At 32.8% G+C, this 21428-nt stretch overlaps 3 protein-coding genes and 1 pseudogene across 6 annotated transcripts; all 4 read left to right on the top strand.

Annotated features, from left to right (window-relative positions):
- The first annotated feature begins 4526 nt into the window (after positions 1–4526).
- LOC112097405 lies at positions 4527–6617 on the top strand (annotated as a pseudogene).
- A 2732-nt stretch (positions 6618–9349) lies between these two features.
- Positions 9350–13093, top strand: LOC18037943 (solute carrier family 35 member F1). 3 transcript variants are annotated; one of them, XM_006430175.2, is made up of 11 exons: positions 9350–9731; positions 9840–9934; positions 10168–10225; positions 10423–10614; positions 11093–11169; positions 11290–11372; positions 11576–11627; positions 11961–12029; positions 12276–12362; positions 12524–12588; positions 12685–13093. In XM_006430175.2, the coding sequence occupies exons 1-11, from the start codon at positions 9593–9595 to the stop codon at positions 12794–12796; spliced, it is 1029 nt and encodes a 342-aa protein (XP_006430238.1). In that variant the 5' UTR covers positions 9350–9592; the 3' UTR covers positions 12797–13093. The 3 variants fall into 3 exon arrangements, with proteins under 3 accessions (XP_006430238.1, XP_024037838.1, XP_024037837.1); XM_024182070.1 differs by having other exon boundaries at positions 9350–9668; XM_024182069.1 differs by having other exon boundaries at positions 9350–9934.
- A 608-nt stretch (positions 13094–13701) lies between these two features.
- LOC18039992 (solute carrier family 35 member F2) lies at positions 13702–16667 on the top strand. Its single transcript, XM_024182708.1, has 12 exons — positions 13702–13837; positions 13970–14064; positions 14261–14318; positions 14412–14612; positions 14791–14850; positions 14912–15011; positions 15203–15254; positions 15483–15551; positions 16026–16112; positions 16243–16307; positions 16416–16544; positions 16633–16667. Coding segments are annotated over exons 1-12 (1053 nt in total). The 3' UTR covers positions 16634–16667.
- Positions 16668–17493: 826 nt separating this feature from the next.
- LOC18039498 (solute carrier family 35 member F1) lies at positions 17494–21281 on the top strand. Of its 2 annotated transcripts, XM_006430177.2 has the most exons (11): positions 17494–17830; positions 17947–18041; positions 18324–18381; positions 18544–18735; positions 19003–19079; positions 19236–19318; positions 19430–19481; positions 19830–19898; positions 20136–20222; positions 20406–20470; positions 20894–21281. In XM_006430177.2, exons 1-11 carry the CDS (start codon positions 17686–17688, stop codon positions 21003–21005), a joined length of 1035 nt encoding a protein of 344 aa, XP_006430240.1. In that variant the 5' UTR covers positions 17494–17685; the 3' UTR covers positions 21006–21281. The 2 variants fall into 2 exon arrangements, with proteins under 2 accessions (XP_006430240.1, XP_006430242.1); XM_006430179.2 differs by having other exon boundaries at positions 17678–17830; positions 19236–19481.
- Positions 21282–21428: the final 147 nt, after the last annotated feature.

Genomic DNA, 21428 nt, shown 5'->3' on the forward strand with positions numbered 1-21428 from the left:
GATTGTAAGTTGTAACATTGATTAAGCAATCAAGATATGACCGCCCTTTCCTTAAAGCATACCGTAATTATAAACTAAATCTTCTTCTCATCGGTATAGCTAAGGCTCAAACTTCAAACATCTTGTATCATCTAAACAAATTTATCCCTTAATTCATTGTCACCCACAATGACCTCAATGTTGATAATGATTTCAACTGTTAAATCAATGAAATGACAACTCAAATAACACCATCTATTAACCACTCGGGCAATAGCCCGAGTGGCTAGGGCTGCTGCCCTCCATCTTGGAGGGCAGCAGTTCGACCCCCACAAAAGTATTGTGGAGGTATTTCCTTCTTCAATTAATTTGAGTGAAGGCAGTCTTCTCCCTTACCCATGAGTGAGGAGTATACATCCCTCGAATATTTGTGAGGGTTAAAATCTGGGCAGAGCTCCATTAGCATTGATGTCAGTTGGTCCCAGTAATAGTCTGATTTGTAAATATCAGTAATAGTCTCATGTATATAAGTTGTAATCTGAGCAATAGTCTCATGTAATCAAAAAAAAAAATAACACCATCTATTATACCCAAATAGTTCCATAGGTGTATTTAAGTTTTTGTATTATTTTGATTAGTCTTTTGACATTTTGTACAACAATATTAGAGGAGCATTCCGTCTTAGAGGGCAGCACAAGCACCAAAACAGAAGAGAGAATGTCATTTTGTTTAACTAATCAATTACGGTCAATTGGATTGGATTTTATAACCTTTTCTTTGGTAGTAGTCTAACGTGATATGAGCTTGAGAATGTCAGCTTGTTAAGTTAAAAAAACAATAAAATTGTAAAATAATTTTATCTTGCAGGAATATATAGCCTTTTAATTTGCGAAATACCAATAATAGTATTTAATTGTTCGAGGTTTGTGCGCCCACAGGAGAATGAGCCGCACTTTACAAATTACGGGCGCCAACAACTAAAAACCACTGCTTGGAGGTTTGTATACTGGGAGCTGCTAAAAGTTAAAAAGGGGGTAAATTCTCAACTCTCAAGCAATTAAGGGTAAAGAAGACATTTAACTAGATTCTGCGACGGATAACGGATTAACGACCATTATGCTTATTATTGGTATCAACGAATTTCTCTTTTAAGGTTTAGAAGATATTAATACCATCATGAATATATTTAGACAAATCAAGTTTATGTTAAGCTTCAAGTATGTTTTTGTAATAATCCCCATTTTAAGAATCTAAAACGAAGAAAACAGAATCAAATTATCAATTAAAATGCTATACCTAAGTGGTTGGAATATCTAATATGTATTCATGTGATGTGATATTTGACATGTCATTTATTGATGGATAAAATAAGATTATCATATTAATAATTCTTGTTATTAAATAAAGTCAATTAACACCTAATGCATCATGATAATACATGATCAGTTTATAAACTCTGCATCTCAATTATGTAAACATATAATATTATATCTAAAAAACTATACTCAGGGCCAATTGAACATTATATGGTGAAAATTAATTTTAAAAGCACGACATCAAGACCATTTGTCACAACATATTGTCAAAATATTAGATATGAATTTTAATTAATACAAAGAGATTATGTTTCATAAAAATAATGGTTTATATTAACCCAAAGTTTTTAGGGTGCGTTTGACAACTTGTATTACACTTATATTGTATTAAAATACTTTTTTTTTATGCATGCTCATTTTTTGTTGTAAATTTTACTTGTACTGCACTGCATTAAAATGATGACTAATATAATGAAAAGAGCATGAAAATAAACCCATGAGAAAATATGATTTAGGTTATATTGCATTAAAACACTATCCATATTTTAAATTTAATCATTTTACTTTTATTATTCAATAATTTATAATAAATCTATATTTATTAGATATTAATTTATATTTATATTAATTAAAATAAAATTTATATTTAATATAAATAATAATAATAAAATATTAATATTAATATACATAAAAATTTAATAAATAAATTACAATAAATTATTTTACTTTTATTACATAAATAAATTTTATTTAAATATGTAAAAGTTTTTTATTATTTAATAATTTATTATTTACTAAAATAAAAAAATTCAAAATAAATTTAAATTAAATAATTATATTTGACATTAGTAAATAGAAGTTAAATTGAAAATTTTATATTATATTGTGTCTGATATATTATATTATAATTTTATTTTATTTAATATATTATATTATTTAATATTAGTATATTTTAAAATTATTTTTAAGTTACAAAAATTAATATACAAAAAATAGTTATTTAATATTTAATTTTATTAACTTATAACTATGACATTTACTTTTTACATGTTTTTAATTTTTATTTTGGTTTTGATTTGTTATTAACGCAAACAAATTGATAGTAACTAGAGGCATGCATATATGCAATTTATTTAAACACGATGTATTGTAATGAAAAATTCAAGCAAAATTTAAATCAAATTTGTTAACTTATGATAATAATTCCAATCAAATACCTGTTTAGATGATTGATACTAATCCACAATATTTTTTAATCAGAAAATTGATTTATATTTGAAGGAAATCAATGGGCGTATTAGTTGGTATATTTATGTGTTTAAAATAGATTGGGGCCATCTAGGGTATTAAGGTGGGTGAATATAGCAAAATCTTAATTTTTCATACTTTAGTAGTGAGTTTTTTTAGTAAATAAGCTTATAGAGTATATTAATGGGTTTAAATAACCTCACCCTAAATTCATTTCCAACTAGAGTTGGACTATTGGCACCCCTCCAAAATTCTTCTGAAACTCCTTTTTCAATAATGCTAAGCTTAATGCCAAAAATACCCTTATTTCTAAATAAAAATGTTTAATTTGTAAATCTTTTAATTTTCTATTATTTTCTCGCTCTTCATAAAAAAACTTTTATGGGTGATAAACTTCTTGATAAAAATCAATTAACTAAATAAAATATCTATAAGATTATGATGTAAAAAGTTTTATTATGAGCCTTAAAAAAAGATAAATAATTTTGTCAGAATGTGTTTTATTTATTATCAATAGATTGTCTTAGTAATTGAAGAAAAAATTATAGAGAATTTGAGGAAAAAAAATTAAATGTGTGAGTTTGATAGCAGAGAAAATACATGAGTTTTTTTTTTTTTTAAGAGAGAAAATACAAAAATTTGAAGTGAGATAAAATAAATATGAAATATATTAGAATATTTGTCCTTAAATATAATTGAAACAAAAGAGGGGTTTTAAAAGAATTTTAGAAGGGTGCCGATAGTCCAACTCTTCCAACTATCCTCATTCATCTTAAATTTTTCCTTATGTAATTTTTATTATTACATAAATAATTGAAATATACAGGTGAAAATTTTCAACGAACGAGGGACCATATGTCGGAGCAGTGAAAACTTTCTCCAATGCGCAATATCGGAAAGATATGCAACAGCCAGGGCTAATTCTTCGTTCAAATGGGGTAAGGGATAGGGATCGATCATAAATTGCGAAAAGGGGTAGATAAGGATCATCAATCGTGACCTGTGCAGGTGTTGTTGGTCCAAGCAATCACGACGTGGCTTCAGGACTTGCAGCCACTCGTTTTAATGCACTCTGAAGAAAATAAATGGACGCAATCTCAATCAATGATGTAATCCTAAAGAGTCAATATGGGACAAACTCTTTTAAACTTAAAAAAGATTCTATCTATATTATGTATATAGGACACGTTTTTTTGGCTTGATTACAAAAAAAAGAGAATGTAAATTAAAGTAGTGTATGTATTGTTAATCACATGATGCCGACGTGAATTTGATATGAGCAACACAGCATGAACTGCGTTAGTGTTGGTTTAAATTTGCACAGGGACTTGTAGAATCGTTTTGAGGCCAAAAATGTGAGAAAGAAACAAAAAGGGATAGTTTGATCATCGAGCAACCACCACGTGAGACAATTGCCGTCTGATGATACGCACGCATATCAGCATATGTATAATCTCAAGTCTCCCTCCCGTCCGAATTGAAGGAACTAATACTAATAATAGCCAATTAATTGGCTTTCTCTCTGAAAGTTTGAATTAGCAATGAACTGGAATGCCATTATCAGCTGGTGGCGAAGCCAAGTAAAGTTGAGAACTGTGTATCGCTTGTTTCTAGTTAATTTGGTTGAGAACTGATTTTCGTGAAAAAGGATGATATTGATACATAACTACAACATTCAAGATTTAGGGTGCGTTTGGGATTGAGGTGCTGTAGTTTTTAAATTACAACTGTTATGAAAAAAAAACTGTAACTACGAAACAAAAGTTAGTAATATGTAGTAAATATAAATTTTAAATAATAATTTTGACAAAAATAATAAATATATAAAAAAAAATTCAGGATACAAGTGAAAAATCACATCAATATAACTTCCAAGGTACAACAGATAATGTTTACCAAACACTTTAGTACTGTAGCTCGGAAATTATAATTGTCCAACCTCAATCGCAAACGCACCCTTAGTTATATTTGTTGTTGTTATACATGTCGAAGCAGAATGTTAGCATGTATACTATGAGTTTCAATTTTATATATATATCATTTTAATCGCAATCATAAACGGCGCCTAACTCAGCAAAACAAATATATAAAACTTTGGACGTCACCTGGAAAAAAAATTGGCAATGTTCGGTGAACTAAAAATAGATAAATTAAAATGACAGGAAACTACGTCAATTTTTGACCTCTTGGCACTTGAATTTTGATGCAGTTAATAAAGCCTTCCAGTTCACATCAATTACTAGCGTGACTCTATCGGGCTGCTGGACAATAGCATGGGCAATAATCCTCACATGGTTGTCCCTTCGCACTCGATATTCTCTATGGCAATTGTTCGGTTCAGCCCTGTGTGTGCTTGGCCTTGGTTTAGTGCTGCTTAACTGATGCTGGGATGGCTGGAGGAGGTGACATTTTCTTTTCCCTGTTACAGAGCATGGTTAAAATATAGAGTTGCAAACATAAGATGATTTCCCTGCTGACGTGTTATAGTTAGTTAGCTGACTCAGCTTACTGTTAATGAGTTTGTTAAGCGTGTGTATTTGTTGTAACAGACTCAAGTGAGTGTAATCATCTTTGTATATAAACAAAGCTCAGATCATTATTATGATTGAGTTAACAGTTTCTAATAAACTCCATATTCTTCTTTATTGTTCTTCCTCTCTTTCTCGTTAACTTTCTTGTTAACCAAACACATTCTATTACAAATTCTTTGATTCCCTAATCAACCTATATTCATTTTCTTAGCTTCTGCATCATATTTCAACCTATGTCTATTTTTAATTGGTGCATCGTCGATGGCTGTGTGTCTAGATACTTTAAGGGGAAACTTTTAGAAACTAAATTTGCCTCAGAATTTAGAGTTTTTGGCCACATAATCATTCTTGTTTTAGTCTCCTTATCACGTATCCTTCTATCAGGTGGTTCAAGACCTCTTGTGGGTGATATACTTTACGTTGCTGGGACCATTTTCTTTGCCCTGAGCAACGTTGGTGAGGTTGGTTGATCCCATCTTATTTTCTGGCTATCTGATGAGGCTTGAATATTTTATTTGATGATTTGAGTTTATAAATTGCAGGAGCCATATTCCTACACTAGTATTTTCTTTAAGGAATCATGTGCTTAACTGCGGGAATTCTTTGTAAAGAGAAAAGATCGTGTTGAAGTGGTTAGCAATGACTGGTGTTTATGGAGTGCTAGTGAGCCTGGTTCAATTGTATCCTTTTCGGCTAGGCGATATGATTATATTTACATGTACTCTATTGTATACTCTTTAGCCACGGACTAAGTGATTATACTTGCCTTTTGCTTTCAAACCATTACCTTATTTTAGATCCATGCTAGAGCTTAATTAGAGTCTAGAATCAGTCAAGTGGTCAACAGATTCGTGTTTTCTTCTACCACCAACAGGTATTTTTGTCAGATGTATGCCTTCAATTACGATGCTCTACATGAATCATTTCATTGAATTAAACCAATGAGTTTGATTCCACCATGTCCATATCTTCTTTCCCTTAGAATCGGCATCTTTCAAAACACATAGGACCATATGGTACCTTCAAATTGCAGGTCGACTGGTTATAATATATTGCTTTTGCAGTTGTGCTTATTGGACTTGTCATTTATTCAACGACGTGTGGTCTAATTCCTAATCCTGATTTCAATCTCTTTAATAGCTTCCGTGTCGTGATGCATACTGATTATAGGAAATGCTTGTCCCAGTCTTTGTAAAATCGATCCAGACCAAAACCTTGTATACAAACTGAATCTAAGATGCATTAAAAAGATCAAAATGTAGCTTTGACGCGTTAAAGGGATGTCATTATTGCTATATTTTTCTAGTTAATCAGCCACAAGCTCAGAATTGAACTTCCTTTCAAGGATGTAATTTCGCAGTAACCTATATATGATCATGTTTGCCCACTTGCATTTAAAACAGAGAGAAGGATCTCATTCCTCCACCAGCTCCTGAAACTGGGAACCACGACCTGCAATATCAAGTGTTTGATGATGAAGAAGTGGCATCAAGAAACAAGTTATTCGATTCGTGAATGTGAAGCAGCTGTGGTAGTCACTAAGTTGATTAAATTGTTACGTGCCTATCTATTTTATCAATAATAGTTTTTGATATAATAAAATTATCAATATATAATTATTTATCAACATCAACTAATGATTAAAAACTTTAGAAGGATTAAATTCGGAAGTTTTTGTCTAGGAGATGAAAACTGAATTCCTTTTCTCTTCCTCTCCTCTCCATCAAATCAAACACCACTTCACTTAATTGTAGTGATTATGATGTGTGCTTATCAATACTAAAAAAAGAATAAAATCTTGACAATTTTTTTTAATTAATCTCTATATTTTTTGATGTGTTAAAGTTAATGAAATTCGTAATTTTTGTTGGAAATGAGAACAATCCCAATGAAAAGACTCACAGAGAACTGCTGCGGAAGGCGGTAAGGGAGTATGTTCCCTCGGTTGATCGACTAAAAGATAATCAATCACATGTAGACTATATAAATTCTATAAATAATTGTAGATGATAAGGACTTATTATTTGTCTTTATTCTTTAATAGTATTAATTTGATATATGGGCATTTATGTTATGTGATATATAATTTTTTTAATTGAAAATGGACAAACACTGAAAGACTATTTTACAAGATTGTGATTTTTTTATTTTTTTTGGTGGGAAAGTTAAACAGAAAATCACATCAAAATTTAATGAGAATTACATTTGAGACACACGGTCATGCCAATTGCCACGTAACATTATAATAAAGGAGCCGCCTATGTTGCAACAGTTGCAACATACCACTACTTTTGTCATTTTGTAATTTAACCATTAGATCCAAGGGTAAGAATGGTAAAAGCAAATCCAACGGCAGGGTGTATTTATTTTGGTTTTTTTCATTGCAATCCCTCTTATTTTTTGAAATGCCAGGAAATAATATAATTATTATTATTTTATTTATTAGATTAGTTGTTAAATGATATGAATAAGGAATAAATATGAAATTTAAGAGGACTTTTATTATTGATATTAGGCAATTACAATGCATGATTTAATACTCGTTTATTTATTCCACAAATTCATAAACATTTCGTAATTTATTAATTATTACTATCATTTCTAGATCTACTCTCATTATTTAAATTTATTGATTATTATTTTTATATTAATTATTAATATATAAATATAATATGATATAATAAAATAATATTATAATATAATTTATTTTTAATATTATAATTATTATAGTAAAAATAAAAATATAATTTAAATATATTTAATGTTTCAATTAAGACAAAAGTTAGCACACTGTAGTGAATTATATAATTAACTACAATCTAACTTTTAAAACTTCCAAACATAGGTAAGTAATAAATTAATGTGAACAATATAACAATATACAATATTATGTTCTAAACACATTTTAATAATGCGTTTATTAAATAATAATTGAAATGAGCTAGAATTGTAATAAGGAATTTGAATTATAATAAGTTATTTACTTGAGCTATAGGAATTGGAATCGGAATGAACAACATTCCCATTGATGTATTTACTTTATTTTATAATTGGAATAAACTATTATAAGTTATTAAAATGCCCTTTGTTAATTATATCCCTAAAATTATTTGTATATATTATAATTAAACAATAATAATAATAAAACTAAAAATAATAATTATGACAATAATGTTAATTAAAACAAAAAATTAAAAAAAATTAACAATAACAATAATAATAAAAAAATTAACTGAAATAATATTAATAATGATAATAATAAAAATAATAAAAATTATTAATAAGTTTTAATAATAATAATAATAACAACAATAATTATTAATAATTAAAATAATAAAGTTAATATATTTTAATAACAATAATTTTAATCATAACAAGATAAATATTAATATTAATGAATTAATTACAGTATAATAACAATTAAAATAATAAAAGAAATAAATTTTAATAATAATAATAATAATGACAGTAATAATCATAAATAATAATAATTAAAATAAATAAAAATAATAAAATTTAATAGAAATAATCTTATATAATAATAATGATATTAATAATAATAATAATAAATTAAAATTCTTTTCAAATGTCATTTTATTCCAAAAATGGACTTATATGTAAAAGTTTGTTACTTTTAGTGGCTATTGAATTTTGTAGAAAATATAAGGTAGTGTAGTGTAATCAAACACAAAATGACAAAAGTTGTTGTATGTTGCAACTGTTGCAACATAGGCGGACCCTATAATAAAACACCGTAACTCAAACCACATATATTAAGAATCTGAAAGATAAGATTGTACAAAAAGTTCAAAACCCTTAAATGTGATACAAGACTGTGACTTGTAATTCCACACATCATTAATACAGCACTGACTGAATTTGTATTACTGCTTGAAATTTGCATGGGACTTCGAAACATATAATCTTTTGAGGACTAACCAACAAAGTATTGGCTCTATTGGTAATGAAGTTTTCTTAAGTGACTTGATTGGGTTTGCTCCTCAATTCGAGTCGTAGGGAAGTTGCCTTTGTTGGGAGAACCTGTGCCTCCCGATTTGAGCGGAGACTTCTAATCTAAATTGTGGTACGGATTTAAAGGTGCCTCCTATAGTTGGGACCCTCCCCAGGACACCTCGTGATTGATATAAAAAAAAATAATAATCATTTGAGGACTAAAATGTAAATAAAGGAGACATGGGGGGTGCCGAGGGGGTGGTTATGAACCACCACGTGCAGATTGGAGATGTGTAATAGCGTGTGAGCATGACTGTCAGTTACAGAATGCCTCCCGCCCCAGCGCTAACAACACTGAAGAATGGTAGCTGCACTGCACATCTCCGAAACTCACTTTTTTGCAATTACAAAGAAATAAAACATGTGCAGTGCCAGTGCCCAGTGCTCACTTACTTTTAGTTTAGCTACTGCGATTGTAATGTTTGTTATTCCTTCATTTTTAACGAACTAAGAGTAGAGTTCAAACTTCAAAATAACTAACTGGCCTTTTCTCAAGTCTGAAAAATGAACTGGAACGCCCCTATTAACAGCTGGTGGAGAAGCCATGTAACCTTGAGAACTCTCTATCTCCTGTTTCTGGGTCAGCTTGTTTCTTTTACCCTTGCTCTCATGAGCTTCACTTCTTCTTTAATTGCAGATCTTGGTATTATTATTCTTCGACCCTTCCTTAACGTTTTCATAAAATCATGTTCTTCTTCACTAGTTTCCTTCAATGATAATGGTTTTTCTTTGCGGTGTACGTGCCTCCTAGGTGTTGATGCCCCTGTTACGCAGTCAGCTTTCACTTACTTTTCTTTGGCTTTGGTTTATGGTGGTGTATTGCTGTATAGGCGGCAAAGACTACGGGTAATTATCCATTTTTTCGATTATTTGGCTTATGAAGTGATTAATAAAACATATCGTTTGGGAGGGAGTAATCTCGACCGATACTAAGAAGATTGTTTATTTTTTGGTTGAGAATTGATTTTGTTGGAGAAAGAGGATACATATGTAGCATAATAATCAATACCTTAGTCAGATTCTTTGTTGTAGAGAATCTCACTATCAGTTTCAATATATGTTATGATAAATGTTTGCAGGTTGCTTGGTATTGGTATCTACTCTTAGGCTTTGTTGACGTTCAAGGGAATTTTCTTGGTGAGTGAAGAAGTAATGTATAGTTGTTATGCCCTCCAGCTAAATCATTCTGGCTCACACACAGAAAACAAAACAGGGGCAGTGTGCTTCATTACACAGCGTCTTGTTTTCATCTTGGACCAAAACAGCATCATTAAATAATTTAGACATAACGGGATAATTTCCAGAATCTCTTAACATCTTAGTGTTTGATGCAGTAAATAAAGCCTACCAATTCTCATCAATTACTAGTGTGACTCTATTGGACTGCTGCACAATAGCATGGGCAATAGTGCTCACATGGTTGTTCCTTGGCACTCGATATTCCCTATGGCAGTTGCTCGGTGCAGCCCTCTGTGTGCTGGGACTTGGTTTAGTGCTGCTCTCTGATGCTGGGGGGGATGGTGGAGGTGACATTTCCTTTTCCTGCTGCCATCTTATGTGTCAACCAACGTTTGTTTAAGAATAGCTTTAAATTGTGTATATCATCAACGGCGAGTTATGGTGCCAGATTCTGTAAATTAGCATGTGCTAAATCAATTAGTACTTACATAGTCATCACTGATTGTTAGTGAAATTGATTAATTGTGATGAAACAGAGGAAGTGAGCACATGGTTGTTAATGTGTGTTGTACTGTAGCAGATTAGCTCCCTGGTTGAGTTTGTGGCTCTATCTGTTAATTTGGTTTAAGAGATACTACGTGCATGTGTAACAACTTATTAACAAGGAATTGTTACTTTTTATATAAGTGTGAAAATACTTTGATCTGGATATAATAAGATTGAAGTTTCCAGTTTATCAATATTTTCTTTCTCTTTCATTTTAACTTTCTCGTTTACCAAACACAAACTCTGTTTTCTTTCACTGATTTAGTGTCCTTCTCTTAGGAGATTCAAGACCTCTCCTGGGCGATGTACTTGTCATTGGTGGGACAATTTTCTTTGCCACGAGCAACGTCGGTGAGGTTGGTTAATCCCATTTTCTCCTTTTCACATTTTGTATTCTGTCACCATCATTTGCCTTATGGAATTGTGTACTTGTCTGTTTTCTCTTCTCTTACTCACGCCTGAGGCCTCAAATGCAGGAATTTTTTGTGAAGAAAAAAGATCGCGTTGAAGTGGTCTGCATGATCGGTGTCTATGGACTGCTTGTGAGTGCAGTTCAATTGTATCCTTTTTCGTTACACTAAATGATTCCATACACATTCATTCAATTTTGTAATAGAACTCCAAATTTCAACCCCATATTAATTTTCTTATTCTGCTTTCAAGTTCAACTAGCTCTGGAGACTATTGTTTGGAGTATGATACAATAAATTATTAATCTAATTTAATAAATATTGTTGCTTTTATTCCATAACATTCTCTTAGATCAATACTGGAGCTTAAGAGTTTGGAATCAGTTGAATGGTCGACAAATATTGTGAGTAACTTACTTTTGAATAATCTTTGAATTGGTGAACTGCTGCTGGCATAAAGTTTTATCTCTGCCGTTTCCGTTCTTATTTCTATTTTAATTTGGAGGATAAGAAAGGGAAGATTCCATTTAAATTTGGACCAAGTTTCACATCAACAGTGCTTTAGTTCTGGTGCAGAAGTACAAATGACCTTTTGAAAGCAGATACAGGAACTAAAGTATATAAGAAACTAAATTATTGTCGAAATTAAAAGCCTTTTGTGATAATTTCTCTTTTACCTTGCACAGATGAATGCCTTTTACCTTGTCAAACTGAATTTTTGTGATTCTTCCTTTCAGCTTTTAGGCTTTGCAGGCTATGCAGCATCGAGTTTTATGTTCTACACACTCGCCCCATTTGTTCTAAAGGTCATTTTGCTATTCGCCAACTGTTACTTATTGATCAGATTTCCTTTAGATTAAAACATTACCCTGTTGTTGGATATAATTGCAAACTTTTTATCAATAATGTAAAAATGTCAATCTACTAAATCTACCAGCACCATAATGTTGTCCAAATACAACCCTTGCCAGTAAGCAAGCCCCTCCTTTTTTTTTTTTTTTTGGGTGAAATAACCGTGGTTACAGTCTCAAATAAGGATATTTTGCATACAGTTGAGCGGAGCCACAATGTTCAATCTCTCACTGCTTACAGCTGATATGTGGGCAGTTGTATTTCGTATTTGTTTCTACCACCAAAAGGTATTTTTTCTGAACCACTGATTTCTAAATGGAAGTGAAACCAGTTTGAAGTTTGCTGCTACCGTACACATTTTTCGAAAAACTGAAATTTTCTTCCAATCATTTCTTTGGAATGGCATAGTCCAAGGCATACCTGATGAGATGTTACCCTCGCATTGCAGGTCGACTGGCTATACTTTCTTGCTTTTGGAATTGTGGTTATTGGACTCATCATTTATTCGACAACGTACGCTCTAATTCCTATATCTTTCTCTTAAGAATTTTTGGCACAATTAGGCAATAACCAATGAATTATTACTTATTTTTGCTTCCTGCATAACAGCGAGAAGGATCTCAATCCCATGCCAGATCTCGAAAACCGATTCAGCGACCTACAATATCAAATACTTGATAATGAAAATGTGGCATCATCAAATGAGCCATCTGATTCATGAGGAGCGGAGCAGATCTTGTACCATGGAAGGCTCAATCATTTGCTCCTACTACTGGTTGAGCCACCGACAAGAAATCCTAGGCATTTAGATATCCTTTTCGAAGACAAGTCGTTATTCAACATGCAGATAAACAAAACAAGCGCAAAGATCTTTTTAATATATGTATCCTCCGTATTGAGGTTTTAGACTATGAAAACAGAAAAGGCACGTCTTTGCTTGCTTGTGCTACAAGTCTACAACTACAAGTCCTATTGCATATAAATATTTACATTAGTATTTTTCAAACTGAAGCCATGAGCCGTGATAAAAAAAATTGTGCTCTCATGATCAAGAGAGATTATAGACCAGAACCACATCGACCATCAGCTTTAAACTGTTGCAGGCTCTTAGCTCCAAGCTAATCCCTGCCCCCGGAGTATAAGTTGTAGCTATGCTTCAGGGGTATTTCAATGGAGACATTAGTAGGAACAGGGGTTATTAATTTATTAATTGATTAAGTTTTGCTTAGCAATAAACTCCCAAATTTAAGAAAATCCATCCCTGTGCTTTTATAAACGACTAAACTCAAGGCTATTAACCAAGAATCCATTTTTAACAACTACGCGAGATTTAGAAAACAGAATGAATCATCCAAAACTTCAATGTCACAATCACTAAAAAAGAATATTTAACAGCTGAAGCTATTTTATTCTTTTATGTGGGGTAAGGGATAGGGATTGATAATGATCGTAAAATTTTAAACTTCTAAACTTTTTGCAGCACCTAAATAAATAAATCATGTGCAGTGACCACTCACTTTCACCTTTCAGCAAATAAGAAACTGATATTGTGCCTCATTTTAACGAACAAACAAACAATAGAGTTACAACCATTTAAATGGTTTTTTTTGGTTGAAATTCTGAACAATGAACTGTAACGCCATTAACAGCTGGTGGAGAGGCCATGTAACCTTGAGAACTCTGCATCTACTGTCCATTGGTCAGCTTGCTTCTCTTACGTTTGCTGCCACGAACTTCACTTCCTCTTTTATTGCAAATCTTGGTATTATTCTCCGACGACCTTAATTTTTAACAATTTCATAAAATCTTGTTGGTTTCTAATTAAGTTCCTATTTTGTTTGTGTAATGTTTGGATTATGCAATATTGTTTTTCTTTCCGGTGTTTGTATTGCAGGTGTCGATGCCCCTGTTACTCAGTCAGCTTTCTCTTACTTTACTTTGGCTCTGGTTTATGGTGGTATATTGCTGTACAGGCGCCAAAGACTACAGGTAAAATGATGCTGTTAGATAGCATAGGATTAGATATTTTAGTTAGATTTTTCTTTTCTTCTGTTGTCATGGCAATAAGGTGTTCGTGAAACCAGAATCTTTCAGTGTGTTGTTTGAGTTTCAACTGTCTTTAAACTACAAGTAATTCCACTTTCATGAATATGAAGATGTGCAGTTTATTATATGATATTTGCAGGTTTCTTGGTATTGGTATCTACTCTTAGGCTTTGTTGACCTTCAAGGGAATTTTCTAGGTGAGTGAAAAACTAATAAATAGTTGTTAACTTGTTATGCCATCTAGATTTAGACATACTGAAATGAATACTCACAAGTTTATGTTGATGCAGCAAATAAAGCGTACCAATTCACATCAATTACCAGTGTGACACTGCTAGACGGCTGCACGATAGCATGGGCGTTAATCCTCACACGGTTGTTGCTAGGCACTCGATATTCCCCATTGAAATTGTTCGGTGCAGGCATCTGTATGCTGGGACTTGGTTTACTTCTCCTCTCTGATGCCGAGGTGGTTGGTGGTGGTGGTGGAGGTGACAAATTCTTTTCCCTTTTAGAACTAAGCCTTTCATTTTGTTAGTGCTGTATTCTATTTTGACCAATGTTTGTTTATGACTTATTCGTAATTGGTTACCAGTTTGTGTGAAGTTGAGAAATTTACTCTAGATACATTGTTGACGAAGTGTCTGCTCATCAATGTTCTTCTTTCAGGTGTTTCAAGACCTATACTGGGCGATATACTTGTCATTGTTGGGACCATGTTCTATGCTATCCTTTTCTTTACAGAATCTCGTACTTGCCTATTTTGAGTTTCCATACTCTCACTCATGCCCGATGCCTCAAATGCAGGAATATTTTGTAAAGAAAAATGATCGCGTTGAAGTGGTCTGCATGATTGGTGTTTATGGACTGTTAGTGAGTTCAATTCAGTTGTATCCTTTTTTGTTCGGCCACATGATTACACGCACAAATATGTATATTCGCTTGTGTATGGAACTCAAGTTTCAGCTCCTAGTTAATTTGTTTCAATTTAGCTTTGGAGACAATTTTATGGAGTATCACACAGGTGAATCGCAATGTAACTTGACAAAAAATGCTGCTTTCATCCATAACACTCTGTTAGATCGATGCTGGAGCTTAAGAGTCTGGAATTAGTCAAGTGGTCGACAGATATTGTAAGCGAGCCTTTACCTCTGCCTTCTCTGTTCAGTGACCATTTTCCCATTCCAAGTTAATCTGTCTTGATAAGTTATTGTCAAAATTCAGTAAAAGGAAGCATAAATATATTTTCTTTAAAACAAAGTAATCGTCGGAATTAGCTAAAATTATGATTTCTTTTCACTGCTGCATTGATGAATGCCTTCTTATCTTGTCAAGCTGAACTTTATGATTCTTCTCTTCAGATTTTGGGATTTGTGGGCTATGCAGTGTCATGCTTTATGTTCTACACACTTGCTACATTTGTTCTGAAGGTTATTTTGCTTATTGATAATTTTTCCCTTTTTTTTTTTTTTTTTTGGTTTGATCATGAGGTATCCTGGGGAGGGCTCCAACTGTGGGAGACACCTTTAAGTCCGTACCACAACCCAGACTAGAAGTCCCCACTCGAACCGAGAGGCACAGGTTCTCCCAACAAAGGCGACTTCCCTGCGACTCAAACTGGGGAGCAAACTCAATCAAACCACTTAAGGAGACTCAATTGCCAGTGGAGCCAACACTTTGTTGGTGATAATTTTTCCTTTAGATGACTAAATTTACTCAGTTGTTGGAAATAATTGCTAATGTCGTTTACTGATGTGGCAGAAATGCCAGTCGATCAATTACAACAGTGTATCAAATCTATCAGCACCAAAATGTTGTCCAAATTCAGCTCTTGCTAGCATATAAATTTTTTACTTGAGAAATAGCCACGGTTATGGTCTCTAATAAGGATATTTTGCATACAGCTGGGTGGAGCCGCAATGTTCAATCTTTCACTGCTTACGGCTGATATATGGGCAGTTGTCTTTCGTATTTTTTTCTACCAGGAGCAAGTATTTATTTCTGCGACACTATCATATACAATTTTTTTTTTTCTTGGAACAACTGAAATCTTCTTTCATTCATTTCTTTATAATGGCATAGTCCAAAGCATCCATGACCCGATGGTGCCCTCTTATGCAGGTCGATTGGTTATACTTTCTTGCTTTCGCAATTGTGGTTTTTGGACTCATCATTTATTCAACAAAGTTTGCTCTAATGCCTATCATGTTTAATCCTGTTTTTTCACTCTCTTTAATAGTTTAACTTTCTATTCAGTATTAAGCTTAATGCTTTTGTTGCTTACTGCATAACAGCGAGAAGGACCCCATTCCTTTGCCTGCTCTTGAAAGCCTAAACAACCACGGACAATATCAACTACTTGATAACGAGTGTGTGGTATCAAGAAATGAGGCATCCAATTCATCAGGAGTGGAACAGATATGGTACTCTTGAAGTTCAATAACTGCAGCTACTTCTGGTTGAGCTGTAGTTAAAAAAAAAGCCTAACATGATCATTTATACCGTTTGCAGATCAAGTCCTTTTAATTATTCGACGTGGAGACCAGCAAAGAGAGCATGAAGATCTTTATCATCCTCTGTGTATCCTCAAATGGTTCTGTTAAACTACCGAGATCTTGATGCTCTAGTTTTGAAAGATGCATGGCTTCAGCTTCAATGAGAAAACTGATCAAGAAGTAGCAGGGCTTCCGCAATTACACTGGAGGAAAGTTATTTCATTATTATTAACTCATGCATGCGTTAAAACGAGAACCTAAAACCATCTGTGCTTTTGATAGAAAACCAATTAAATATAGAAATTTATGTTAAGCTTTTTCTTTAACCTATGGGCCATCATATAAAATTAGTGCCCACATTTTTTCTCCCCCTCTCTCATTTTTATTCTTTTCCTCTCTTCCCATTTATTTAAATCAAATATATACTTAACTCCAAACTAATTTCTAAATAATCTCTCAAACGTCAAATTCATATATATATATATATATAATTAATTAATTACCATGCAAGATGCACATCTCAACTCATTCATTCTAAAAATAAAATGCATCTCTTATTTTGTATGTATTTATTCTAAAGCTACTAATTTTATTGATAATTACAATGAATAAAAGTGTACCAACATAAAATTTACTAAATTATTGTGCTAATTTATTCTACACATTTTCAAACAAATGGATCCAACTGTTTTTTTTTATTTATTTTTCAGAAACTACTAATTATCTGAGTCCTAAAAACGTCTTCATCGCTAGCGCTATACCTTGACCCGATGATCCTGACAGATTAATCACCGGTAGTACAATCAATTAATAAAATTACTGCTTTTTAGTTCGCGAAAACAGAAAAAATTGAAACTATAATCAATCGCCAGCAATCAAGCTCTGATGGGACACTTCCTCTTTTCCATAAAGTGAAGTCACTCTCACCAGCCCCGAGCCCAACATCCCTGAACGGTAGCCACATATTACAGAAATGGACTTTTCTAACAGTTAACGAACAATAAAGTATTATATTAGAAACTCAATAAATAATGTACTTCAGCTTGGCTTTTGCAATGAATCTGAACAAATGAACTTGATGAACGCCATTATCAGCTGTTGGAGCGGCAGAAGCCAAATGGCCTTGAGAACTCTTTACCTTCTGCTTCTGGGTCAGCTTGTTTCTTTTTCACTTGCCCTCTCGAGCTTCACCACAGCTGTTATAACAGATCTTGGTATCATTCTCCGAACCTTTTAACATTTCACAAAATCATCTTTTTCTCTTTTCTTTATAAGTTCATTTTCCTTGCGCCATTTTGGATTACACCATATTGGTTGTTTACCTCTGTAGGTGTTGACGCTCCTATTACTCAGTCAGTTTTATGTTACTTGTCTTTGGCTTTGGTTTATGGTGGTATTTTGCTTTATAGACGCCAAAGACTTCAGGTAAGGGTCCGTCTTTTTGCTTTATAAAACCAAAAAAGGTAAAAGAATATAGAAGTATGTTTTATATTTTGCTATTTAGATTCATGTGGAAGAATTATACTGATAAACAGCAAAAGAACTCAAAATGTAGTTAGATTTTTCTTGTCTTTTGTTGTCATGGCAATATGGTGTGTGTGGATTAGAATCTTAAAAGGTGTTGTTTGAATTTCATTTGTCACAATGCTACAAATAATTTACTTAAATCAATTTGAAGATGTGGAATATGTTCTATGATATTGGCAGGTTTCGTGGTATTGGTATCTACTCTTAGGCTTTGTTGACGTTCAAGGAAATTTCCTTTGTGAGTGAAAAACTAATTAACTGTCGTTATGCTCTTCAGCTTTGTTACAAAATGTCCAGAAATCTTAAAATACCGTCAAGATGTGTTGATGTAGAATGAAACTCAATATAGACTTGCTAATTTCCAGATTCCTTGACCTCCTGGCACTTATTCTTGATGCAGTTAATAAAGCATTCCAGTTCACATCAATTAGTAGTGTGACTCTATTGGACTGCTGCGCAATACCATGTGCAATTGTCTTCACATGGGTGTTCCTTGGCACTCGATATTCTGTATGGCAATTGTTCGGTGCATCCCTCTGTGTGCTTGGCCTTGGTTTAATGCTGCTCTCTGACGCTGAGATGGCTGGTGGAGGTGACATTTTCTTTTCCACATCTTCTAATCAAGTTATATTCGTTTTCTCAGCTTCTCTATTATATTTCAACCAATGTCTATTTATGAATAGGTGTATCACCAATTGCTGGTACCATTTACCTAGTTTTGTAAATTGAAAGACATGTATATATATTTTAAGGGGAAGGTTTAGAAACAATTGCGCCTCTGAACTTGGAAGTACCAAATCTATCAGTAGCCACATAATCATTCTTGTTTTAGTCTCCTTATTTACTAACCTTCTTTCAGGTGGTCCAAGACCTCTCCTGGGCGACATACTTGTCATTGCTGGGGCCATTTTCTTTGCCATGAGCTATGTCGGTGAGGTTGGTTAATCCCATTCTTATTCTATAAAATTCGATGAGGTTTAAATTTTTTATTTTAGTTTAGGAAAGGTCTGTTCGTTGAATTGAAATGTGGGTTTTGCAGAATCCATATTCAACAGTATCATTTTCATTAAAGAATCATGTACCCAATTGCAGGAATTCTTAGTAAAGAAAATAGATCGTGTTGAAGTGGTCTGCATGATTGGCGTTTATGGACTTCTAGTGAGCGTGGTTCAATTGTATCCTTTTTTGCTGGGTGATATGATTACATTTACATGTAATAAATTGTATACTTCTTTGTGCGGTATGATTAAATTTCCTTTTGCTTTCATTCCATTACCTTCTTTTAGATCCACACTGGAGCTTAAGAGTCTAGAATCAGTCAAGTGGTCGACAGATATTGTGAGTAACCTATTTAATTTGTCACAGTCTTTGAATTGGTGAACAGCTTTCATAAGGTTTATCTCTGCTTCTCTGTACAATGTGCATTTTCTCATTTCGTATATTAAGATTGTAGCAACCTAAGGTTATCAATTAGGATTTAGGAGATTATATGAAAGACTATAAAATCTATTGAACTTATAATGCATGTGTTGCACTTTTCATATGAAGCTAATGGTTTTAGAAGAGGTGTGTATAAAATTTTTGTTTAAGAATCATAAGTTCACCTATGTGATACTTTAGCTTTCTCTCTGGAGATGAATTATTTCTTACCTTATCAAACTGAATTTTTATGGTTCTTGGTTTTAGATATTGAGCTTTGTGGGCAATGCAGCATCCAGTTTTATGTTCTACACACTTGTTCCTTTTGTTCTAAAGGTCTGTTTCTTATCACCAACAAATATTTATTGGACAATTTTTATTTACATGAAAATCAACTACATTTCCTTGATGTTCCGGCACCCATGTAAGTCTCTGCACAAAGAAACCACAGTTATTTAAGTGATCTAGCGGCTACAAAATTTTGTCAAAATGCTGTTTTTGTAAATTCTGAAGAAAGCATTTTCTTTGATTTTGTTGGTTGGATGAACTCTAATGAGGATATTTTGTATTCAGCTGAGTGGAGCCACAATGTTAATTCTGTCAGTGCTTACAAGTGATATGTGGGCAGTTATCCTCCGTATTTTTTGTTACCACCAACAGGTATTATTTTCAGATTATTCCTTTCATTACCATGCCTATATGAATCATCACATTGAGTCAATCCAATGAGTTTGATTCCACCTTATACATATTTTGATAAGCTATGAGCTAATTTCCTTCTTTTCCTCGGAATTGGCACCTTTCAAAACCCATCTGACCATGTGGTGAGTACCTCATTTGCAGGTGAACTGGACATACTATCTTGCTTTTGCAGCTGTGCTGATTGGACTTATCATTTATTCAACAACGTATGCTCTAATTCCTATTATGCTAAATCCTGTTTTGAATCCCTTTAATAGCTTTTGTGCCTGGATCCATGCCTGTAATGGTAAACTCTTTCGGCATTCTTTTTAAAATCCACACAAAAACTTGAGTACAAATTGCATCTATAGTTGGACAGAAAGTTAATTGCTTTAATGAAGATTTGCTGCCTAAAATGTTGGCCTAACTCAAATTGTTCCTGCTGGGAAGTCATTGATCATTATGGATAAATTATGATGGATTCAAAAGATGAAAATGTGAGCTTTGGCACATTAAAGAGATGAGATGTCACTAGTGCTTTATATTTTTCGTGTTAATCATTTAGAAACTTAGAAATGAGCTTATTTTAAGTATGAAATGCCGCAATAACTTATGCTCATGTTAGTCACTTCTACTGTTACTAATAACAGAGCGAAGGATTTGCTTCCCATACCAGCTCTTGAAAATGGAAATTATGATGTGCAATATCAGAGGCTTGATGATGAAAATATGGCGTCAAGAGGAAAGGAGTCTTTCTATTGATGAAAATGATGCAGCTATGGTAATCTGGAGGTTGGCCATTGATGTACGAGTATGACCGATGGATTATAACTTCATAACATAGATGATACATTGTAACTGTTGTAGAATTTGTAGGACATGTCCTTTATGTTTCCAAAAAAATATGTAAGACATGTCGTTTATAAGTAATCGCAGCTATGACATGTCTTCTTTTTATTCTGTGCATAGAGACATGTCTTCTCTATAACCCATCCATAGATGACATTTCGTACATTTTTAACTCTTGAATAATAGATATATGACGTGAATGAATATTAATTAAATACAAAATTTAAATGAAGTATTATTTATTATTTATGTAATATTATTATTTATATTAATATAAATTTAAACGATATGGTTATAATATTTTAACTGAAACTTTTAACTTAAATAAAAATTTTA

The sequence above is a fragment of the Citrus clementina genome, unplaced genomic scaffold, assembly GCF_000493195.1.
Source record: "Citrus clementina cultivar Clemenules unplaced genomic scaffold, Citrus_clementina_v1.0 scaffold_6, whole genome shotgun sequence".
NCBI classification, from domain to species: domain Eukaryota; kingdom Viridiplantae; phylum Streptophyta; class Magnoliopsida; order Sapindales; family Rutaceae; genus Citrus; species Citrus x clementina.